We start from the raw sequence: 17367 nt of genomic DNA, 5'->3' as shown, positions 1-17367 counted from the left end.
AAGTGACTTACAGTATACCATCTAAGCAATTCAGTGTTAGGGCCTTGCTCAAGGGCAACCTGGCAGTGGTAACCTGGCAGTAATGGGGTTTAAACCAGCAACCTTCTGCTTACTAGTCCAGTACCTTTACCGCTAGGCTACAACTGCACTATACCAAACGTGTTTGTAACTGTGGGTGTTAGATGGAACTGTGGGTATTAGTACCCATTCAGTCAAGGTTATGTTAGGCACACTCTCACATTGTACCAGGGGAATGTCAGTAAACATTTTGGGTTTGTACATCGCTGAAAGTTCCTTAAACCTGTCTGAACGAGGGACTAGTTTCATACACAATACATGCAAAACGTCTGAGACTGACATCAACAAACCAAGTCTTAAAATTGAATGATTGGAAATAGACTTACCATTTGATTCAGTTCTCTTGGAGGTGTTTGGATGCACTGTTGTACTTCTTTGCATCTTCTATCAGGGCTAACAGCAGAGCATTTGGCTTCAATGCAATTTACCTTTCCTTCTGTACAGAGATTTCTTGCAATCCTACAGTACAGTCACGCTTTCTATTTTATCTATTCTTCTTTTATTTCATTTGGTCAGGGTCAAGGTGGGTCTGGTTTTGTGGAATCTTTGAATGCAGTACAGTCCCTCACCCCAGACAGGACGCCAATCTATTGTGGTGCCTTGGCCACACCCCCCTTCTCAGACATAGCCAATCACGTCTGTATGTGAGCACCGCATGGGACTCGAACCCTGGATCCCAGTGGTCATGGACTAGTATAATTTACCACTGCTTGACCCGAGCACTTTTTTACATAATGTCAGATTTATTTTTACTGCATTGGTCACATCTAAGAGACATCGATTTACAACCCCAAATCAGAAAATGTTGGGACAGCATGGAAAATGCAAATAATAAAAAAAAAACTTAAATAGTTTCTTACATTTACTTTGACTTTTATTTCATTGCAGACAGGATGAACCTGAGATATTTCATGTTTCATTTATTAATAAACATCCATTCCTGCATTTCAGGCCTGCAACACATTCCAAAAAAGTTGGGACAGTAAAGCATTTACCACTTTGCCATTCCTTTTCACCACACTTAAAAGACGTTTTGGCACCGAGGATACCAAGTGATTTAATGTATCAGCTTTTATTTTGTCCCATTTTTCCTGCAAACAAGATGTGCAACTGGGGGGTGACCAGACAAAACATGAAATATCTGTCTGCAATCAAATAACAGTCAAAGTAAATGTAAGGGACACTGCATTTACTGCCCCAACTTTTTTATGATTTGGGGTTGTACATTTCACACTGTCTGGTGATTTTTACTGCACAAGTGATTTCCAGGTTGCATCCCAGATCACATCCTATGTGCTACATAGTATGTAACTATACCATTCCGTTTTTATGCTAATGCTAGCATAAATTATGTGTTTATGTAGCTGGCTAGCTCAGTTGACTTTGGCAAACTATTTTGTGATGGTAAATGTATTTTATGCTGAGCATGATGTAAAGCTGGAGAAAGCAGGGTTAGTGCTGATGCTACATGAATAAGTTTTGTTTTCCAGGCAGAAAGCAGAACATTCAGTAAATAGAATTTTAGTTTATTTCATTAGATTTTACTAAGATGAAACAAAAGTCAGACAGCAGCAGCTAACACAGCTAATACATTTTACAATCATAAAATACATCGTTGCTTAAAATAAATTTAGGACAATAAACCGTTCTTGAATAATCTTTCACAGAAAGAATATGAATACACTAAACACCTCAGAAATGTTTGCAAAGGCAACGATTCATAATGGACAAATGGAAGAACGTACAATCAATACCTCAATGACAAGAACTTAATAGATTCCAGCAACGTCTCAGTGAAGTTCTTTGGATTGAGCGTTTATTGGAAAAATATCATGATCTAACAAGTTTAATTAAATAAATAACACAAAATGTAAAACACACCATGTGTGCAAATCTATCGATATCTGCACTAAAATTAGGTAAAATAACCTAAATAAAAAGCTAACATTTTTTTCTCATTGTTTGTTCTACAGCATGATGAGAGGTAGCATTTTGTTTTGACCAAAAAGCAAGACGAAGACCAGTGAAGACCAAAGCTATGGTCAGATTTTTGTCTTTGTGGCAGTACGTTTTCTATCTTTCTTAACTGAAGCTTGCAAGCATCACTATGTTTCTGTGCAATACAGGATATAACAGGATATATCATTTCAAACGATCCTCACTACCCTGTGTTCTTTATGGAAAGCAGCATATAGGGCCGGTCACACCAGATCAGATTAAAACCTGCAATTTTATGGTTCTATGGTTGTATTTCTACTGTTTACGTGTGATTGCCAGCAATCTATGTGGACATGTATATCCTCCTTTTCTCTGCCAGATTTTTCTGCAATAGCAGAATGCATTTCCAAATCAATTCAAGTTAGGCATACTGTTTAAATGTTAAGTCAATTATTCCTAATGAAGAACCATTTTTGGACAAAATCGTCCAGTATAAGCCATACCATGGCCACTTTGCTATGCAACCTGGTTATTTTAGGTGTGACAGCATCTTAGGGACATTCATTCTCTAAAGGTGCTTGTTTTAGATTAAAACAGCATTGCATGAAAACAGCAGATTCTCTCATCCTGTACGAGAGTTTTTTTTAAAAATCGGAACCGACTTGTACCGTGAACCAAACTCTGTTACAAGATTGCATTAATATTGATCAAATGTTTGAGCACAATCATGATGTAAATATCATAGCAGCTCATATTGTGCATTTTGTTCATGTGTGGATCAGCTGTTCGCTGCACCCGCACACTCGTGCCCATCGACTAAAGGAAGTGGGTCTCTCCAGTAGGTGAAGTGGCTGTAGGTGTCACTGCAGGGAAAATCAGATGAGCTGGTTCTCTTCAGAAGAGGGAAGACATGATCCACCACTTCACCCAGTCGAACATACCTGCACACACCACACAACACCTGCCTCATTTACCTTTACAATACATTTATCTACAGCCACTTACAATTGTAACTCAATACAATGCAAGCAATTGAGGGTTCAGGTTCACCATTAGTTTTTGCATTACTGTGGCGGTTCAATGTGTAAAGTGATTAATGACAGTTTGTTACTGACAGTTATCAAGCAAAAGAAATCATTCACCTTGGAACTACTTTAGTTTATTCTAACTCCAATACTCCTCCAACTCTCATTCTTACACTTGATACACAACTAAGATAAGATTCCTTTATTGATCCCCATGGGGGAAATTCGAGAAAGAACTACTAATAAATGCTTCCTGCAGGATGACAGAATTGGACGTCTAGCACATCCAGTCCATCCCAGGTCAATGCCTCACATTTTAGCAGCATGCTTAATTTATCAAAGCATCAAAAAGACATTTTTAAAACAAATTAAAAGTAAAACAAGTTACTTACGAGGAGATGTTTGTCTTGGCATGTTCTTGTACCAGTTCCCCTTTTGGGTTGACAGTAAAGATTCTGTTTAAAGAAACCCCAACCTCCTTATAGGAATACACATCCTAAAAACACAAGATCACACTCAGGTAATACTTACAGACTCCAGGTGAGACTGTTTCTGCATGCGTTTATCAGAAAAAAATTCTGCTGCACGCTTGGCCAGGCCAGTGGCACCACCAAGACCTGAAGATCTGGGTGTGGGTTGGTTGGTTATGTTTTTACTTAATAATAAAGGATTTGGGTGTAAAATTTCAACACTGAAGCTCTAAAAATGGCTAGATGTTTTTAACATAAAATGTTTTTTAACATTGAATGTACGTGTGTGTATACTCACTGTGGCTCTGTTTCCGAATGCAGCGTAAAACGGTTGCGTGTTCGGATAAAACAGGTTCTTAATATCAGTCAGACACTCCACCTTAAACTTCTCTGGTTTCTTCTCTATCACCTCCCTAGGGACACACACCCAGATCAGTAACGTGTGTTTGCGTGTTTGTATGTACACTCATCTGTGTGCTGACTGACCGGTGCAGTGCTGAGAACAGGCTGCTGGGGCTGAGCAGTACGGGACCTTGGGGCAGCATGGTGCCGCTCTCGTTCACCCAGTGAAGGTAACCTCTCGTCATGTTTGCCATGCCGATCGCCCGTGCTGAGCAGTACATGAACTTATAACCGTTCCTGTATCATACAGAGGTGTTCAGTCAGGAACACTGTTAGAATGTGCATTACGTCTGTATACTGAATACTCTGAAGAGAAAGACACTGGTTCTGGACATTTACAGTGAGTGGTTCTTACTGGCTGACTTTATGGAAGAGACGGGCAATGCCTTGGTGCGTCCAGTCTTTCCCCAGGGTGGGCAGAATGTGTCCCAAAGTGTCAGATCTGTAGGGTAAAAAAAATATTTATTTAAAGTACATAAACACAGTACTTTAAAGAGCAATGTGAGGAAGCGGGTTTGTAGTTTGCATGATGCGAAACTGCTAGCTAGAACCATTCATCACCTTTGTAGTTGCCGAGACATCAACACCCTTAGACAATGAGCGTCATGTCTAATCTTTTCTGAGAATTGATAAATCCCTATCCTTGCAATCAACTAGCCAATGAAAAATAATCTGTCACGATAAACCACAACAGGGGTTCGAAACACATGCCAACCTGGTGATGGTGCCATCAATGTCCGAGATGATTATCTTGTCGTCCCAGTTCCACAGGTAGATGGTTCCCTCACAGCGGCATGTACCCTGGTACTGAGTGGTTACACTGAACACCACATCATTGGGGCCATCCTTTAACTGTAGGCTAGCCTATCATTACACACACACACCCTAAGTGACTCCACACTCCAAATGTAGTTCAGAACCTTCATTATTTTGCTAATCAGTGACTGTACTATAATCCTCACAGGAAAGGAAAATTCGTACCAGCTGTTCAGATGTGAGGCGAAGAGTCTTCCTGTAAGACACGCCCCCTTGGATAGGAGTGGCATCCGATTGGGTGGAGGTGGCGGCATGCTTGGTTGATTGGTGCTCTTCGTCGCTGGAGGAGGAGTCATCTTCTCCTCTGTTATGGAAAAAGGGGCATTTAATTCTGCTTAAAAAAGGAAAAATACACTGAGTGGCTATGCAGTCCCTTCAGGAATTAGTATTTTCAAATGCATGCACTGTTTACAGTCAAGCAAGCTTTACATCACCATGGGCCTAATGAGTGGTTAAGGTACAGGACAGGATCACTGCAGAAAAAAATGTAATGTGGGGGTTTAGCTCTTTCTCTTTGTATTAGTACCCCCTACCTCCCAAAATCATCCAAGTAGGCCACTCTGAACTTGCCCCATATATAAACTTCTATTAAAGAATGGGTATAAGAATGGTGTCCTTTAATGTTTGTTGCTCTGTCTAGGACTATAACACCCCAACAAGACTACCTGTTGATGGTAGCCATTTTCCCAGCATTTTCTGCTCCTCCCGAGGCTCCATTTACAGCTACAGTGTCCTGGAGAACACAAAGCAAATATCATAATTAGCCGTGTGTGTAAATGTGAAGCATGACGTATAATCTTTGTATCTTTTTAGTGTTGGTACCACTTTGGAGCTGTTCCCTCTCCCTCGCCATGAAAACCACCAGCGTCCTCCTTTCCTGGGCATCTTCTCCTTCATGATTTTTTCTACGGTGGCCTGTGAGAAACATGCACATGATCAAATTCTTAGCTGAAAAAATCAAGAGCAACACACACTAACATCTTAAAGATCCTTGAGAAATTGTGTGTGTGTGTGTGTGTGTGTGTGTGTGTGTGTGCGTGTGTGTGTTTTACCTTGGGGAGTGGTTTCTGGAAGACCTGCATGGACAGTATGATTGGTGCAGCAGTGCTCCAGTTGTAATACCTGTTACAAATATAAAAAAGACAGCATTCATCAGCATCATTCATACACCATCATGCTGCAACATCACCATCATTCATTACATCATACAGCATCATCATCACTCATCAGCATCATTCATCACCATCATACACCATCATCATGCAACATCACCATCATTCATCACCATCATACCCCACCATCATACAGAATCACCATTATTCATCACCATCATACACCACCATCAAACATCATCACCAGCATTCACCACCATGCCCCCTAAGAAATTGTGAGAGAACTTTGGCACTCACTTGGAGCCAATTTTGACCACAAGGTTTGGGTCATCTATGAGAATGGGGTTCTCTGCAAACTGCTGGTATGAAACTGCCTTCTCCTGGAAGTGCTCTGTAAAGAGAAGAGTAGGGGCTTTTATAGGGACAATAAAAAGTTTGACTGAAAACAAAGACTTTTAGCGATCTATAAATGAAAATCTGACCACGTTTCCTCTTAGCATAAAGTATGACATATAAAAACATGTCCATAAAAAACAAGAAACATCTCAGCATACCTTTACTGATCTCTCTGCTGTCAGTAAGTCCTCCACACAGAGACAGGGCAATAACGGGCAGATCAGTGAGCTGATCAGAGTAACTGTCCACCCCACTATCTGCTCCTGAGCTTCCAACAGATGGAGAAGACATCCTCACACCGCCTGGGCCATTCTCACAATTCAAACGTCCATTCCCAGCATTTTCACTGTGGATTCACAAACACACACAGATTCATTTAAGGATGACGTTTTGGTTTGCAAGTTCTTGTTATTTACTACACAGTTCTAACCTCCTCCATCCCTGACCACGTTCACACAAACATCAACACAATGAAATAAATGTTACTTGTGTCATTTTCCTTCTTGGTTTGTGGCTCTTTAGTCACAGTATTGTGCTTAAATAAATGGGATGCACCCCAGACCATAGCCCACTTTTATTTTTTTTATTTTTAGGTGTTTATTTAGATTTTTTCACAACATGAACAGATACATATATATAGCCCACTTTTCACCTATGGAAGCTTGTTAGAGAGATTTGGTTGACAGTGTCTTTACTTTCACCATTTAAACAACAAAAGAGTGACAAATGATTTGGAAGAATGGTGTTCCATCTCATCAGTCCACTGAAGCTGTTCTGGTGGTTCATAGTGGCCCAACATTATATTTTAAAAGGTCCTAAATTGTTTATAGACACATCAGTAAAGAAATGAGGAGAAGAAGGAAAATGTAAATAGAACTATGTGTTTAACCTTTTTGGAAAGTAGAGTGCAGCAACTTCTGGCTCCAGTTCTGTAAGGTCTTCGAGGTACACACCATCAGATCCTAGGTGTCGACTTCTCTTATCTGTCGAATAAAGAGTTGAATGAGTGGCAGCCAAAGCTATACACACTTGACTACAGTGCATTTGCAGTTATTCAGCCATTTATTTTTAATAACTGCTTCATTCTGATCAGGGTTGGAATCAAGCCAGAAACACTTGGGTCATGAAGGAAAAACACTGTGAACAGGGTGCTAGATTTTCACAGGAAATTACAACCAATCAACTCTCTGCATGGTTTTGGGAAGTGGGAGGAAACCAAAGTACCTAAAAAATATCTAGAAAAATAACAGACTTACAACAGACTGTGACCAGAGACAAGGCTCAAGACCATGACTAATAATCTCATAGGGTGGGGACTGTCTGAGAAGACACAAAAACATGCAGAGGGTGGACTGACTGCTTTTTATTGATTTAAAGCAGTTTAGTTAAGTGAATAAGTAAATGTGTTCCATGACAGACTAACGCCCTCTCCAGGATGTATTTTCACTGTGCAATCGATTGGTGCCCTGTCCGCTAAGGTGCTGGACCCACAGCAACCCTAACCAGGATCAAGCTGCTCATAAAAATGAGCAAATAAGTAAAATTGTAAAACAAGGTAAAGAGCTCATTCTATTATTAGTCTTTTACCTTTTCTTTTGGAAGGAGAATCTGGTTTACTTTGTGAGGAAGCTCCCATAGTGACCACACCCACTTCCTCAACCTCCGACACCAGATGAGCCACTAACATCTCTGTCGTCTCTGCATCTGATCTCATTGGTTCTGGATTCGGTACTGCTGCTGCATGATCTGAATCCTTTGCACTTGGCATTAGGGTGCTGTCACCATGATGATGTTGGGTAGCAGCTAAGTCGTCAGAGATGGCCCTGAAGTGTGTGCTCTCCAAAATAGGAATGGAGACGGGACGCGCAGCAGAAGAATCGCAGGACTTAGATGACATGAAGGAGAGCTGTAAAATTCGTTTTTGATTAGCAGGTTAATAAAACTATAATAACTGTGTGGATCAAATAAACTTAAGGCTCCTGGATAGAGACTTTAAGAGACGAAAACTACAAACGTGTGCTCAGTTCGTAAAATCTTGCATCAGACAGTGGAACGAGCCCACCTAAATTTAGAAAGGGTTGAATTAGATATTAGAAGGGGTGTCCCAATATTTTTGTTTATGTGGTGTATTTTAAGCTGAGTGTGTGCTGATTTCAGACAGGTACTTTTGATTTGGTCCAGACTCAAAGTACTGTAGGTTTGAACCCAAAAGTTTTGTAGGTTTAGGCATGTTTTCAAGCCCCAGGTACGAATCACTGTGGTTTACTTGTGATGAACTCAAGAGCAGAACACAGCTTGTCTTCCTTCCTGAGGTCAAAACCAGAGTAACGCTGGTGGCTAAACAGGTTCAGGTTTAAAGTTTCACTGGCTGGAAATGAGACGCTGTTAGTGCAAACTAATCTGAGGTAAATACCTGAGGCAGTTCTCCCCAGGCCCAGAGCATAGTGGGGTCCTTCTGCTTCTCCTCACCCGCTTTAGTGAAGAGCTCAGTGTCACTCTTGGGTGAGCAGGGCCGAGAGACATTAGGACTACAAAGAAACAAAGAGAGAGAGAGAAAGTTCATTAATTCATCCCACTGTGGGTCTGATGCATTTTCCCCCATTTTCCTCCCAATGTAGTTGTGTGTTTGTGTACCTCTGTATAGGCATCTAGTCTCCATCGGATTGATTATATGCAGAATTGAGTGTGTGTGTGTTTGTGTGTGTGTGTACCTCTGTATAGGCGTCCAGTCTCCATCAGATCGAGTATAAGCAGAATTGTGCTTATAAGAATCACTGATCACTGTTTCTCTTATAGAGCTGCTGAAACACACACACACACACACACACACACACACACACACACACAAATGGAAACCAACTCGTTTTATAAGGAACACTTTTTTTTTTTAATACATTCATTACATTTTACCATTTTTGCAACTGGTTCCCAACAAACTGTCAAAAAAATATTTTACTTTCCTCAACAAGATTAAACTGACTTGATGTTTTGTTTTTTTTCAAATTCATACATAAAAAAATAAAGAAAAAAATATAATAAAATAAAGACAAAGAAAGTAAGATAGAAAACAGGCAGAAGTGCCACAGAGAGGATGTGGTTAATTCAGTTGGTTTTACTTTCTGTATGAAGCATTTGAACTGTGCATACAACAGACTTACCCATCCTCACACCGACCTATTTCCGCATTGTAAAAGCACCTCACCGCACCACTTTTTAAATCACTATGCTGTTTCTGCTCAGTGAGGATGATTCCCAGCATCATGCTTGTTCACACTCACGTCAATACTGAATATCAATTCCTGCATTACAGACGGGACATTTCCCCTCATTCTGACTGTAAATCTTTGTATTCATTTAATCACACACTCATGCTGCAGCACATCAAACATCTGTAAACACTTCTACATCTGCACCGGTGTCCAATCAAACACAGGCAAAAACCAACAGGAAACCAGGAGGCTTTTAATAGTGCAGTACAGTGCCACACTACAGAGAGGCTGTACATCAGTAGTATATACAGGAACCTTTTCAGGAAGCCAGACATGTTGGATAGGTGTCTGATTTCGAAAAGAAATTATGTTGCTGTGACTTGAACAGCATTTTTTTTTGCTTTATACTGTGCTTTATAAGTAAACTACCAGTAGTGTCGTTGCTATTTATTAATTCCTTCCAGTTTGAGATGCAGGCTGTAGGAGGTAGCAGCAGAAGTAGCTCAATCCCTCACACTGTCTGCACTTTAGTGTGGTGTAGGGAGAATCTCATATAATAATACTTTAAAAATACAACAAAATGTTCTGTACCCCTGCACTTAAAGCAAGCTCTAAAAAGACGTGAAGAAAAGCTTAGTTTAAAGAAACTCCAGTGACCTGTGCAGAGGAATCTGCCACTGGCAAAGCTTTAAATTTGTGAAAACCACTAAAAGTAATTAAATTAGGGTTATATTTGTGTTGAATAACGTTGTTATTTGGTTCCTTAGATAATACAATTTGATGTGACTTAAGTTTCCTGTGTGTAAAATTGTGTGTTTATATAGGGTAACATATGCAATAACAGGAAGGAAGATGAAATTTGACCAGTTGTGTCTAAACTTTCATTACCTGTTGTGCTTGTCATCTCCTTCGTGGGAACTCATGTCGATGGTGAACACATCATCCTCGGAGTACTCGCCACTCGTCTCTCTCTTTAAACTGTCCAATTTTGACTTTCTCCTCCTTTTCCTCCTCCTCTTCATCGCTCCGCTCTCAGCCCCCAGCATCTGGACGGGGGGTGATGACAGGATGGGAGACGTGGCCAGGTATGATGGTACCACTTCCTGTAGGAACACACAACATCATCATTATTATTAGTAGTAGTATTATTACTATTACTATTATTGAATTTGCCCTTTATTCTCCCAGCATAGTCATTTTTAATTCCCTGTAACAGCAAGCATCTGAGCAGTTTTATTTCCATCTGTTTGTTTTTTTAGTTTTGTTGTTAGAACTTGTCCCAATCAAATAGACAAGACCTTGATGTTACAGTGCTTTAAATAAAGACTGAGTGGTGTAACAATGATGGGAGCAGAGTGAACAGCCTTTAATCAACAAACAGTGTTTTCAGTCAATCCAGTTCAACCTTAGCATGCCTGCTAGACCTTCACCAACACAATGAGTACCTAACATATCACTGCGTTTACTATACACACACATACACACACAGATGATTCAGAGACCCTATTTAACCTACAATATACCTTGTGAGGGAGAAACTCCATATTAATGGACTTAGTTTTGGAATAGGATGTTCATGAAGCTCATAGTCAAGTGTCCAGATACTTTTGGTCATGTCATGTATTCCTTATTTTCAGTATTTTTGGAGCACAAAGTGCTTGTAAAATGTAGAAAAGTGATTAAAGAAGAAAAAATGGAGAACGAAAGAGAAAGTGAGTAAGAATCTGAGATGTTGTATGCAAGTAAAACTGAGAACACTTTACAAACAGGAAGTTGGTTACCAGAGGAAGTCTTGTTTCAGTGACACCAACTCTGTTGCTAAACCAAAGTAAAGCACCAGTAATGTAGAGTCCTGATTTGTTGTTTTAAATGCCATATACAACAGTTCCACATTTACAACATTTTTCTGCAACCCACATACAGTGAGAGCCAAAAGTCTTTGCACTGTTTTAATTTTTTACAAATTTTAAAACCCAAAGGTTTGAAACAGCTTCTTGAAGACCAAAGAAAACCAAGCAGTGCCTCTCATGGACTTTCCTCCACAGTCACCAGACCTAAACCCCATCCAGCGTCCCCTGGACGCAAGTCAGGAACTCAGGGTGTACAGGACTTTGGCCATCCCCTTCCAGCGGTCATTTTCATTTAAACCCAGATAGGCTGGCCAGGCATCTACAAAGACATGTCTGGGTATGTCTGGGGGGGTGGTCAGAACCCTGTAATAGATTGGTGCACTTTTCAGGGTATTCCAGGGTATTACCGCTGCGACACTCAGGATCAGGATAAAGTGGTTATTCACACCTAGAGGAAATTTAGAGCAAACAATCCACTGTTTGCATGTTTTTAGGAAGAATCCATTAGAAGCCCACATGAACAGAGGGATAACATACACAACTCCTTACAGACTGACCAGTGGTGAGAATCAAACCCCTCATGACCCATGCTGCTGTGTGAAACCCACTCTACAAGTGGCACTACCAATCCTGACCGCTGAAGTGTTAATGTTCTGAACAAAGCCTCAGTGGTTTTAAAGAACTGGATTATGAATGATAACAGAAGGTTCTAGAGCATTAGGATCAGCAGAATGTTCTGGATTTTATGCTGCTTTTAAAATTAAAAACCTATAGTGTTGTTGTTGAGTGTGACACTCTATGTTTGGGTGTGTTGCAGAGTCTAAAATAACCTTCTACAAGGAGAACATTTAAATATTAAGGTGTGTTCAGCTGCTGTGTGTTTTCTACCTGTTCATTCTCTGTCTCCTCAACAAAAAAGGCCTCTCCGTTATCTCCCAGCTTCATGTGCAGATTCACGGGCTCTCCGTTCACCTCAATGTCCACCTGGAAAAGATCAGGTGGTTAATTTCAGATAGTTTCTTTTTATTTTCACTGAGATACTTTATATCAAAAGCTGATAATCCTTAGAACTGAGGAAACACAGGGTTAAGGAAACAGGACTTTTGGATCTTTGGGTTGAGGGAACTCAACTTTGAAATCATAGGTTTAAAAAAAATGACTGAAGAACATAGGACTTAGTGATAATGACTCTGAGAAAACACTGGAATATAGGATCATAGGGCTCAGGAAATATAGGTCTTTAGGATTATGACGCTGTTAAAGCTGTAGTAACACAGCTCTGAAATAAAAAAAGTTGTGAAAGCACTGGACTTTGGGATTATAGAGTTGAGGGAACATGGGACCCTGAAATAACAGAGCTCTGAGAACATAAGACCATGGGATCATGAAGTTGAGAGAACACTGGGCTCTGAAATCAAAAAGGTGAAAATCACTCCTAAATCAGGGAACACTGGTATCCCAGGGTTAAAGGAACAGGATTCTGGGATTACAGGGTTCTCAGGATCATGACACTTTGGCATCCTATGTAGAAATATTCTAAAGCTTACTAGTTTTTCGCGGGAGCGAAGTACACCCATCTTGCCAAAGCGGACGTGGAAGGGTGAGCAGTGAAGAGAGCCATCGGGCTGCCGCACCACAATCACGTCGATACAGCCAGAGAGAGTGGCGGGGTTCAGGCCGCGGTACAGCTCCTTCACCTGCACAAACACCTGCCCCGCCAACTGCCCCACATAGTTCATGGTCTGACTCTACACACAGAGAGAAAAAAAATGATGGAAAAATGATGGAACAAAGTACAGACAACGGAAAAAGTATAGACAATGACTGAAAGTGAGGATTTAACTGAAGACCTCAGTGAGGTCCTGTCACATGTTGTTCTTTTGTTCATGTGTTGTTTATGTGACCTTCAAGAACAGATCTACAGGTCTGGTAACATGAGAAGGTTCTGCTGGAATAGAATGTTTTACTAGACTTCATGGTGTTAAGCTCTTTAATTCTGCCGTGTCCTACACGAGACTAAATATACACTATTTGGACCAAAGTATAGGGATGCCCCTTTGAACCTTTAAATTTATGTGTTTGGACAATGATTGCTAACAGGTGTAATAAATCGGTTATATAAAGGAAATGATATGCTTCCAACTTTGCAGCAACAGTTTAGGGAAGACCCTTTCCTGTTCCAGCATGACTGTGTCCATGTCTTCTAAGGACATAAAGAAAAGCTTGCAGTGTCCTAGCCTCAGCCCCACTGAAAAGCTTCGGAATGAACTGGAACATTAATTCAGGCTTTCTTGACCAACACCAGTGCCCAGCCATACAAAAGTTATTTTGACTAAATGGGCACAAAATCCCACAGACACACTTCAAAATCTTGTGAGAAGCCTTCTTTTAGATTCAGATTCAACTTCTGACCCATGTCTACGTGTATTGTCCACCTGAAAGTGGCCTATCTTTTATACAAATCCCTTATAGGTTCTGTCTATGAGACAGACTGTCTATTTTATGTTTTAGTACCGCTTTATCCTGGACAGGGTTGCAGTTGGTCCAGCAAGGACACCAATCCTTTGTAGGAAGATACCCGTGTTTCGTTAAAGTTAAATGATATGTGAATTAAAATTTTACAGCATACTAAAACACTGTAAATATCTACAGTAAGGATCCCACCAACCACAATGTACTGCTGCTAGTGTCACACTGTTAAATCCAACACAATGTTGTGGATTGTCATTCAAAATGTACAAGTTGTCATGTACATGCTTTAGGCGTCAAATTCCACAGGATGCACATTTAGGCTTTAAATGTTCTGTTCAGTTCAAGTCTGGACTGTGAGAGATTCCCTGTAGATGCTTTAGCTCTCTATAGTCAAAGGGTCACAGACAGTCTCTGTAAGCGAGCCATATTTAGGAATTGCTGACGTGAGCTCACAGGTTCAACCCACAGTGTAACCCACACCGGTCACAGCTGTCCATTAAAACAAGAGGAAAAGTTACAGGACATCCGACTCTCGTGGATGATGTCCAAAATATCCTGCTTGTACTATGTGAGGTTGAAACAGGACAAAGGGAATCCCAGTTCTGGAGTGTTTTCTGCTCTAGCACACATCTGATCAAAAGCAAAAAATGCTCTTCTTAATTAGCATGACGACAAGTGTACCAAGTTCTTTACTTTCTGTTTCTTTCTGTTCTGTACCAGGCTTTCTCGTTGTCCATGCCATCAACAACAAACTTTGATCAAAATTTCCGGTGTCAGATTTTAAGGGGTAGCTTTTTTTCTTGAATGGTGACAGCTTTAAAGTTTTTGAGTTTTCTTCCCAAGCTTGGTGGCTTTTTTGCACATTCCTGTAACATTCTTCACATTCTAAGACCTGTTCACAACTTTTGAGACCTTCTAATTTTAACAACTGTTGCTCAGTGTAATGGATGCCGCCAAACTAGTCCAAGTTAATGTGCACTTGATCATAAACTTTTTTATTGTACAAATAAGTTTGTTTTCCAATCATTTAGTCATACAAAAACAGTGCAGAATGAACTAAAACTCAAGAGTGCAATACAATCCATGTATAAAAGTTTAATAGCCTAACTGTATGTGTTGATGAGTGTTGATGCATTTTAACAGCTGGACCTGCACAATGTTTAGTGGAGGTCAAGAATCAATTGACAGGAATCAGTTGACATGAATCAATTAACAAGAATCAATTGACAGGAATCAATTAACAAGAATCAATTAATAGGAATCAATTGACAGGAATCAATTAATAAAAATCAATTGAAAGGAATCAATTAATAGGAATCAATTAACAAGAATCGATTGAAAGGAATCAATTAAGAGGAATCAATTCGGTCTTCGGCAGATGACTGAGCTCACAAGTGTCACTATAATGTGTATGATAGGTTTTACACCAAAACACAAAAAAAAAAACTAAGAAGGAACGACCAGACTCTCTGATTATGTTATTAAAATAATAAGCATATTATAATGAAAATTTTATTTTAATGTATTTGTGATTTCTTACCTTTTCAGCAGTCTGTATTCCCCGTAGAAACGTCCTTATATCATAAACAAGATAAAATCATACACCTCACACTCCATTTCTTTATACCGGACACATGTTGGTTGAGTTTTAAGTATTTTAATGTAATTTTAATTCTAATGTAAACGGAGCGCTCCGGTTTAAAGAGCTGAGCAACTCTGCAGCCGAGAACCGCCAGTGATGTCATAACCAAAGCGGCCCGCGCAGCCAGCCAATCAGATTCGAGCAGCCAAATTCCTTAGTCGTTTTTAACCACCCGTTTTGAGTACGTCATTCACACCGATTTAAATAAAAAATAAGTGACAGTTTGTCTCCTTTTGATGGGTATAAATAGTAAGATTAGAGATTTGTGAACGTTTAGTGTGTAGTAAATCCAGTTTATGACGCAACATATGTCTTTTAAACCAGTAATCACAGGCAGATGTAACAGAACGCCATGGCTAGCCAAGTTTTAAACACACCCGATTTATGCTCAGACTTGTGATGAGGTGATCAAACTGACCAATAGCAGCGCTGCATTTCCTCACGCGGCTAGTCTGACTACAGTGTTTTATTTAAAAATTCAATCTGGAAGGAGAGAAAATAATACAAACATTAAACTCGTTATATTATATAAGCACTTACCGAGCACTTTATTAGGTACACTGGTTACATACATTTATTGATTATTTCATAAACTACACCTACCATACAGATGAACTTTATTGGGTATACAATTACTGACTGTATCTCATCTGTTGCACTGTACACTTTCCAATAATGTTCTATTTGTCCCTGTACTCCATCTATCACTTGTAAGGGACCGTCATAGTATCCACAATGACCAGATTTTGTTTGGGTGATAGACCATTCACAGCACTGCAATGATACTAACATTAGGTACACTGGTTACATACATTTATCGATTATTTCATAAGCTACACCTACCATACAGATGAACTTTATTGGGTATACAATTACTGCCTGTAGCCCACCTGTTGCACTGTACACTGTACAATACTGTTCTATTTGTCCCTGTACTCCATCTATCACTTGTAAGGGACCATCACAGAATCCACAATGTGATTTTGTTTGGGTGATAGACCGTTCTCTCAATGCAATGATACTAACGTGGTAATAACATGGTAGTGTGTGTTGTACTGGTGTAAGTGTAGCAGGGCACCTAAACATCATTTGGTCATTGGGGGTACTATGTGGGTAACCTGTATTTGATAAATGGGCTGGGGGTGACAGTGTGTACAGAACAACAGGACTACAATTAGCAACAAAGTTCATCCCTATTATAGATGAGGAGTAGCTTTTAAAATATTTAAAGAATGTACTTACCAGATATGTGTACCTATCTATTTAGTAGGTGGCAAAAGTCTGAAAGCACTATTTTTGAACATTGAATTTAAACACTTTGTTTTTTTTAATTTAAACACTTGGGTTTTTTATTTTCATTATAAATGATATAAAAGCAGAACAACATCTTTTGAACATTACATACATTTCAGATTTTCTTTATATTTGGTATGTTTGCTGTAATGACAGCATGTACTTAAGCTGGCATGGACTCACAATCCGATGATACATGTTCTCCCAGCATGATTTTATAATATTTTAGGCTATTTACTGTGAATGTTTGTATCTTTTAGTCCCTGTCATGCTTCTTGCTTCATTTGCCTTCCTGAGAAGTTGTTTATAGGTTGCTAGTTGTCATTTAAGACCACTAGTAAAGTAGCCTCATTTAGTTTTGCTGATTGGAGAGCACTCTTTTTATTCAGCACATTTAAAATCTGTGCAGAAGTTGCTGTCCTGTATTTCAAAGCTTTACAACAAAGCAAACAAAGCTTTATGTATTGTTCTTACAATGATGTGGTCACTTTTGGTTTGCTTGATCATGCTGATGTGCCATCCTGTACCCTAAATGCAAACCTATGCAAATATGGACATTTGGATTGGCACTTCTTTTTAGCATGTCATCTACAAAACAACAAAGATAGTTATAAAGTTCTTAGATTTTTTTTAATAGCAAGCCTTTTACAGAAGTAACATTTTC

General features: G+C 39.6%; 1 protein-coding gene across 3 annotated transcripts; it reads right to left on the bottom strand.

Moving 5' to 3' along the window:
• Positions 1-1644: 1644 nt before the first annotated feature.
• lpin1b (lipin 1b) lies at positions 1645-15386 on the bottom strand. 3 transcript variants are annotated; one of them, XM_063001085.1, is made up of 20 exons: positions 15309-15386; positions 12844-13044; positions 12185-12280; positions 10335-10549; positions 8949-9038; positions 8651-8765; positions 7825-8143; positions 7127-7220; positions 6396-6583; positions 6139-6232; positions 5782-5851; positions 5552-5644; positions 5395-5462; positions 4895-5033; positions 4629-4777; positions 4269-4355; positions 3998-4150; positions 3810-3924; positions 3434-3537; positions 1645-2957 (listed from the first exon to the last, which is right to left on the bottom strand). In XM_063001085.1, the coding sequence occupies exons 2-20, from the start codon at positions 13033-13035 to the stop codon at positions 2795-2797; spliced, it is 2544 nt and encodes an 847-aa protein (XP_062857155.1). In that variant the 5' UTR covers positions 13036-13044; positions 15309-15386; the 3' UTR covers positions 1645-2794. The 3 variants fall into 3 exon arrangements, with proteins under 3 accessions (XP_062857155.1, XP_062857157.1, XP_062857156.1); XM_063001087.1 differs by having other exon boundaries at positions 8949-9035; XM_063001086.1 differs by lacking the exon at positions 15309-15386 and having other exon boundaries at positions 12844-13486.
• Between the last annotated feature and the right edge of the window lie 1981 nt (positions 15387-17367).

Source organism: Trichomycterus rosablanca, chromosome 9 (genome assembly GCF_030014385.1).
Source record: "Trichomycterus rosablanca isolate fTriRos1 chromosome 9, fTriRos1.hap1, whole genome shotgun sequence".
Lineage (NCBI taxonomy): Eukaryota > Metazoa > Chordata > Actinopteri > Siluriformes > Trichomycteridae > Trichomycterus > Trichomycterus rosablanca.
The sequence above is the reverse complement of the archived record's forward strand: the minus strand, read 5'-3'. Positions and strand labels throughout refer to the sequence as shown.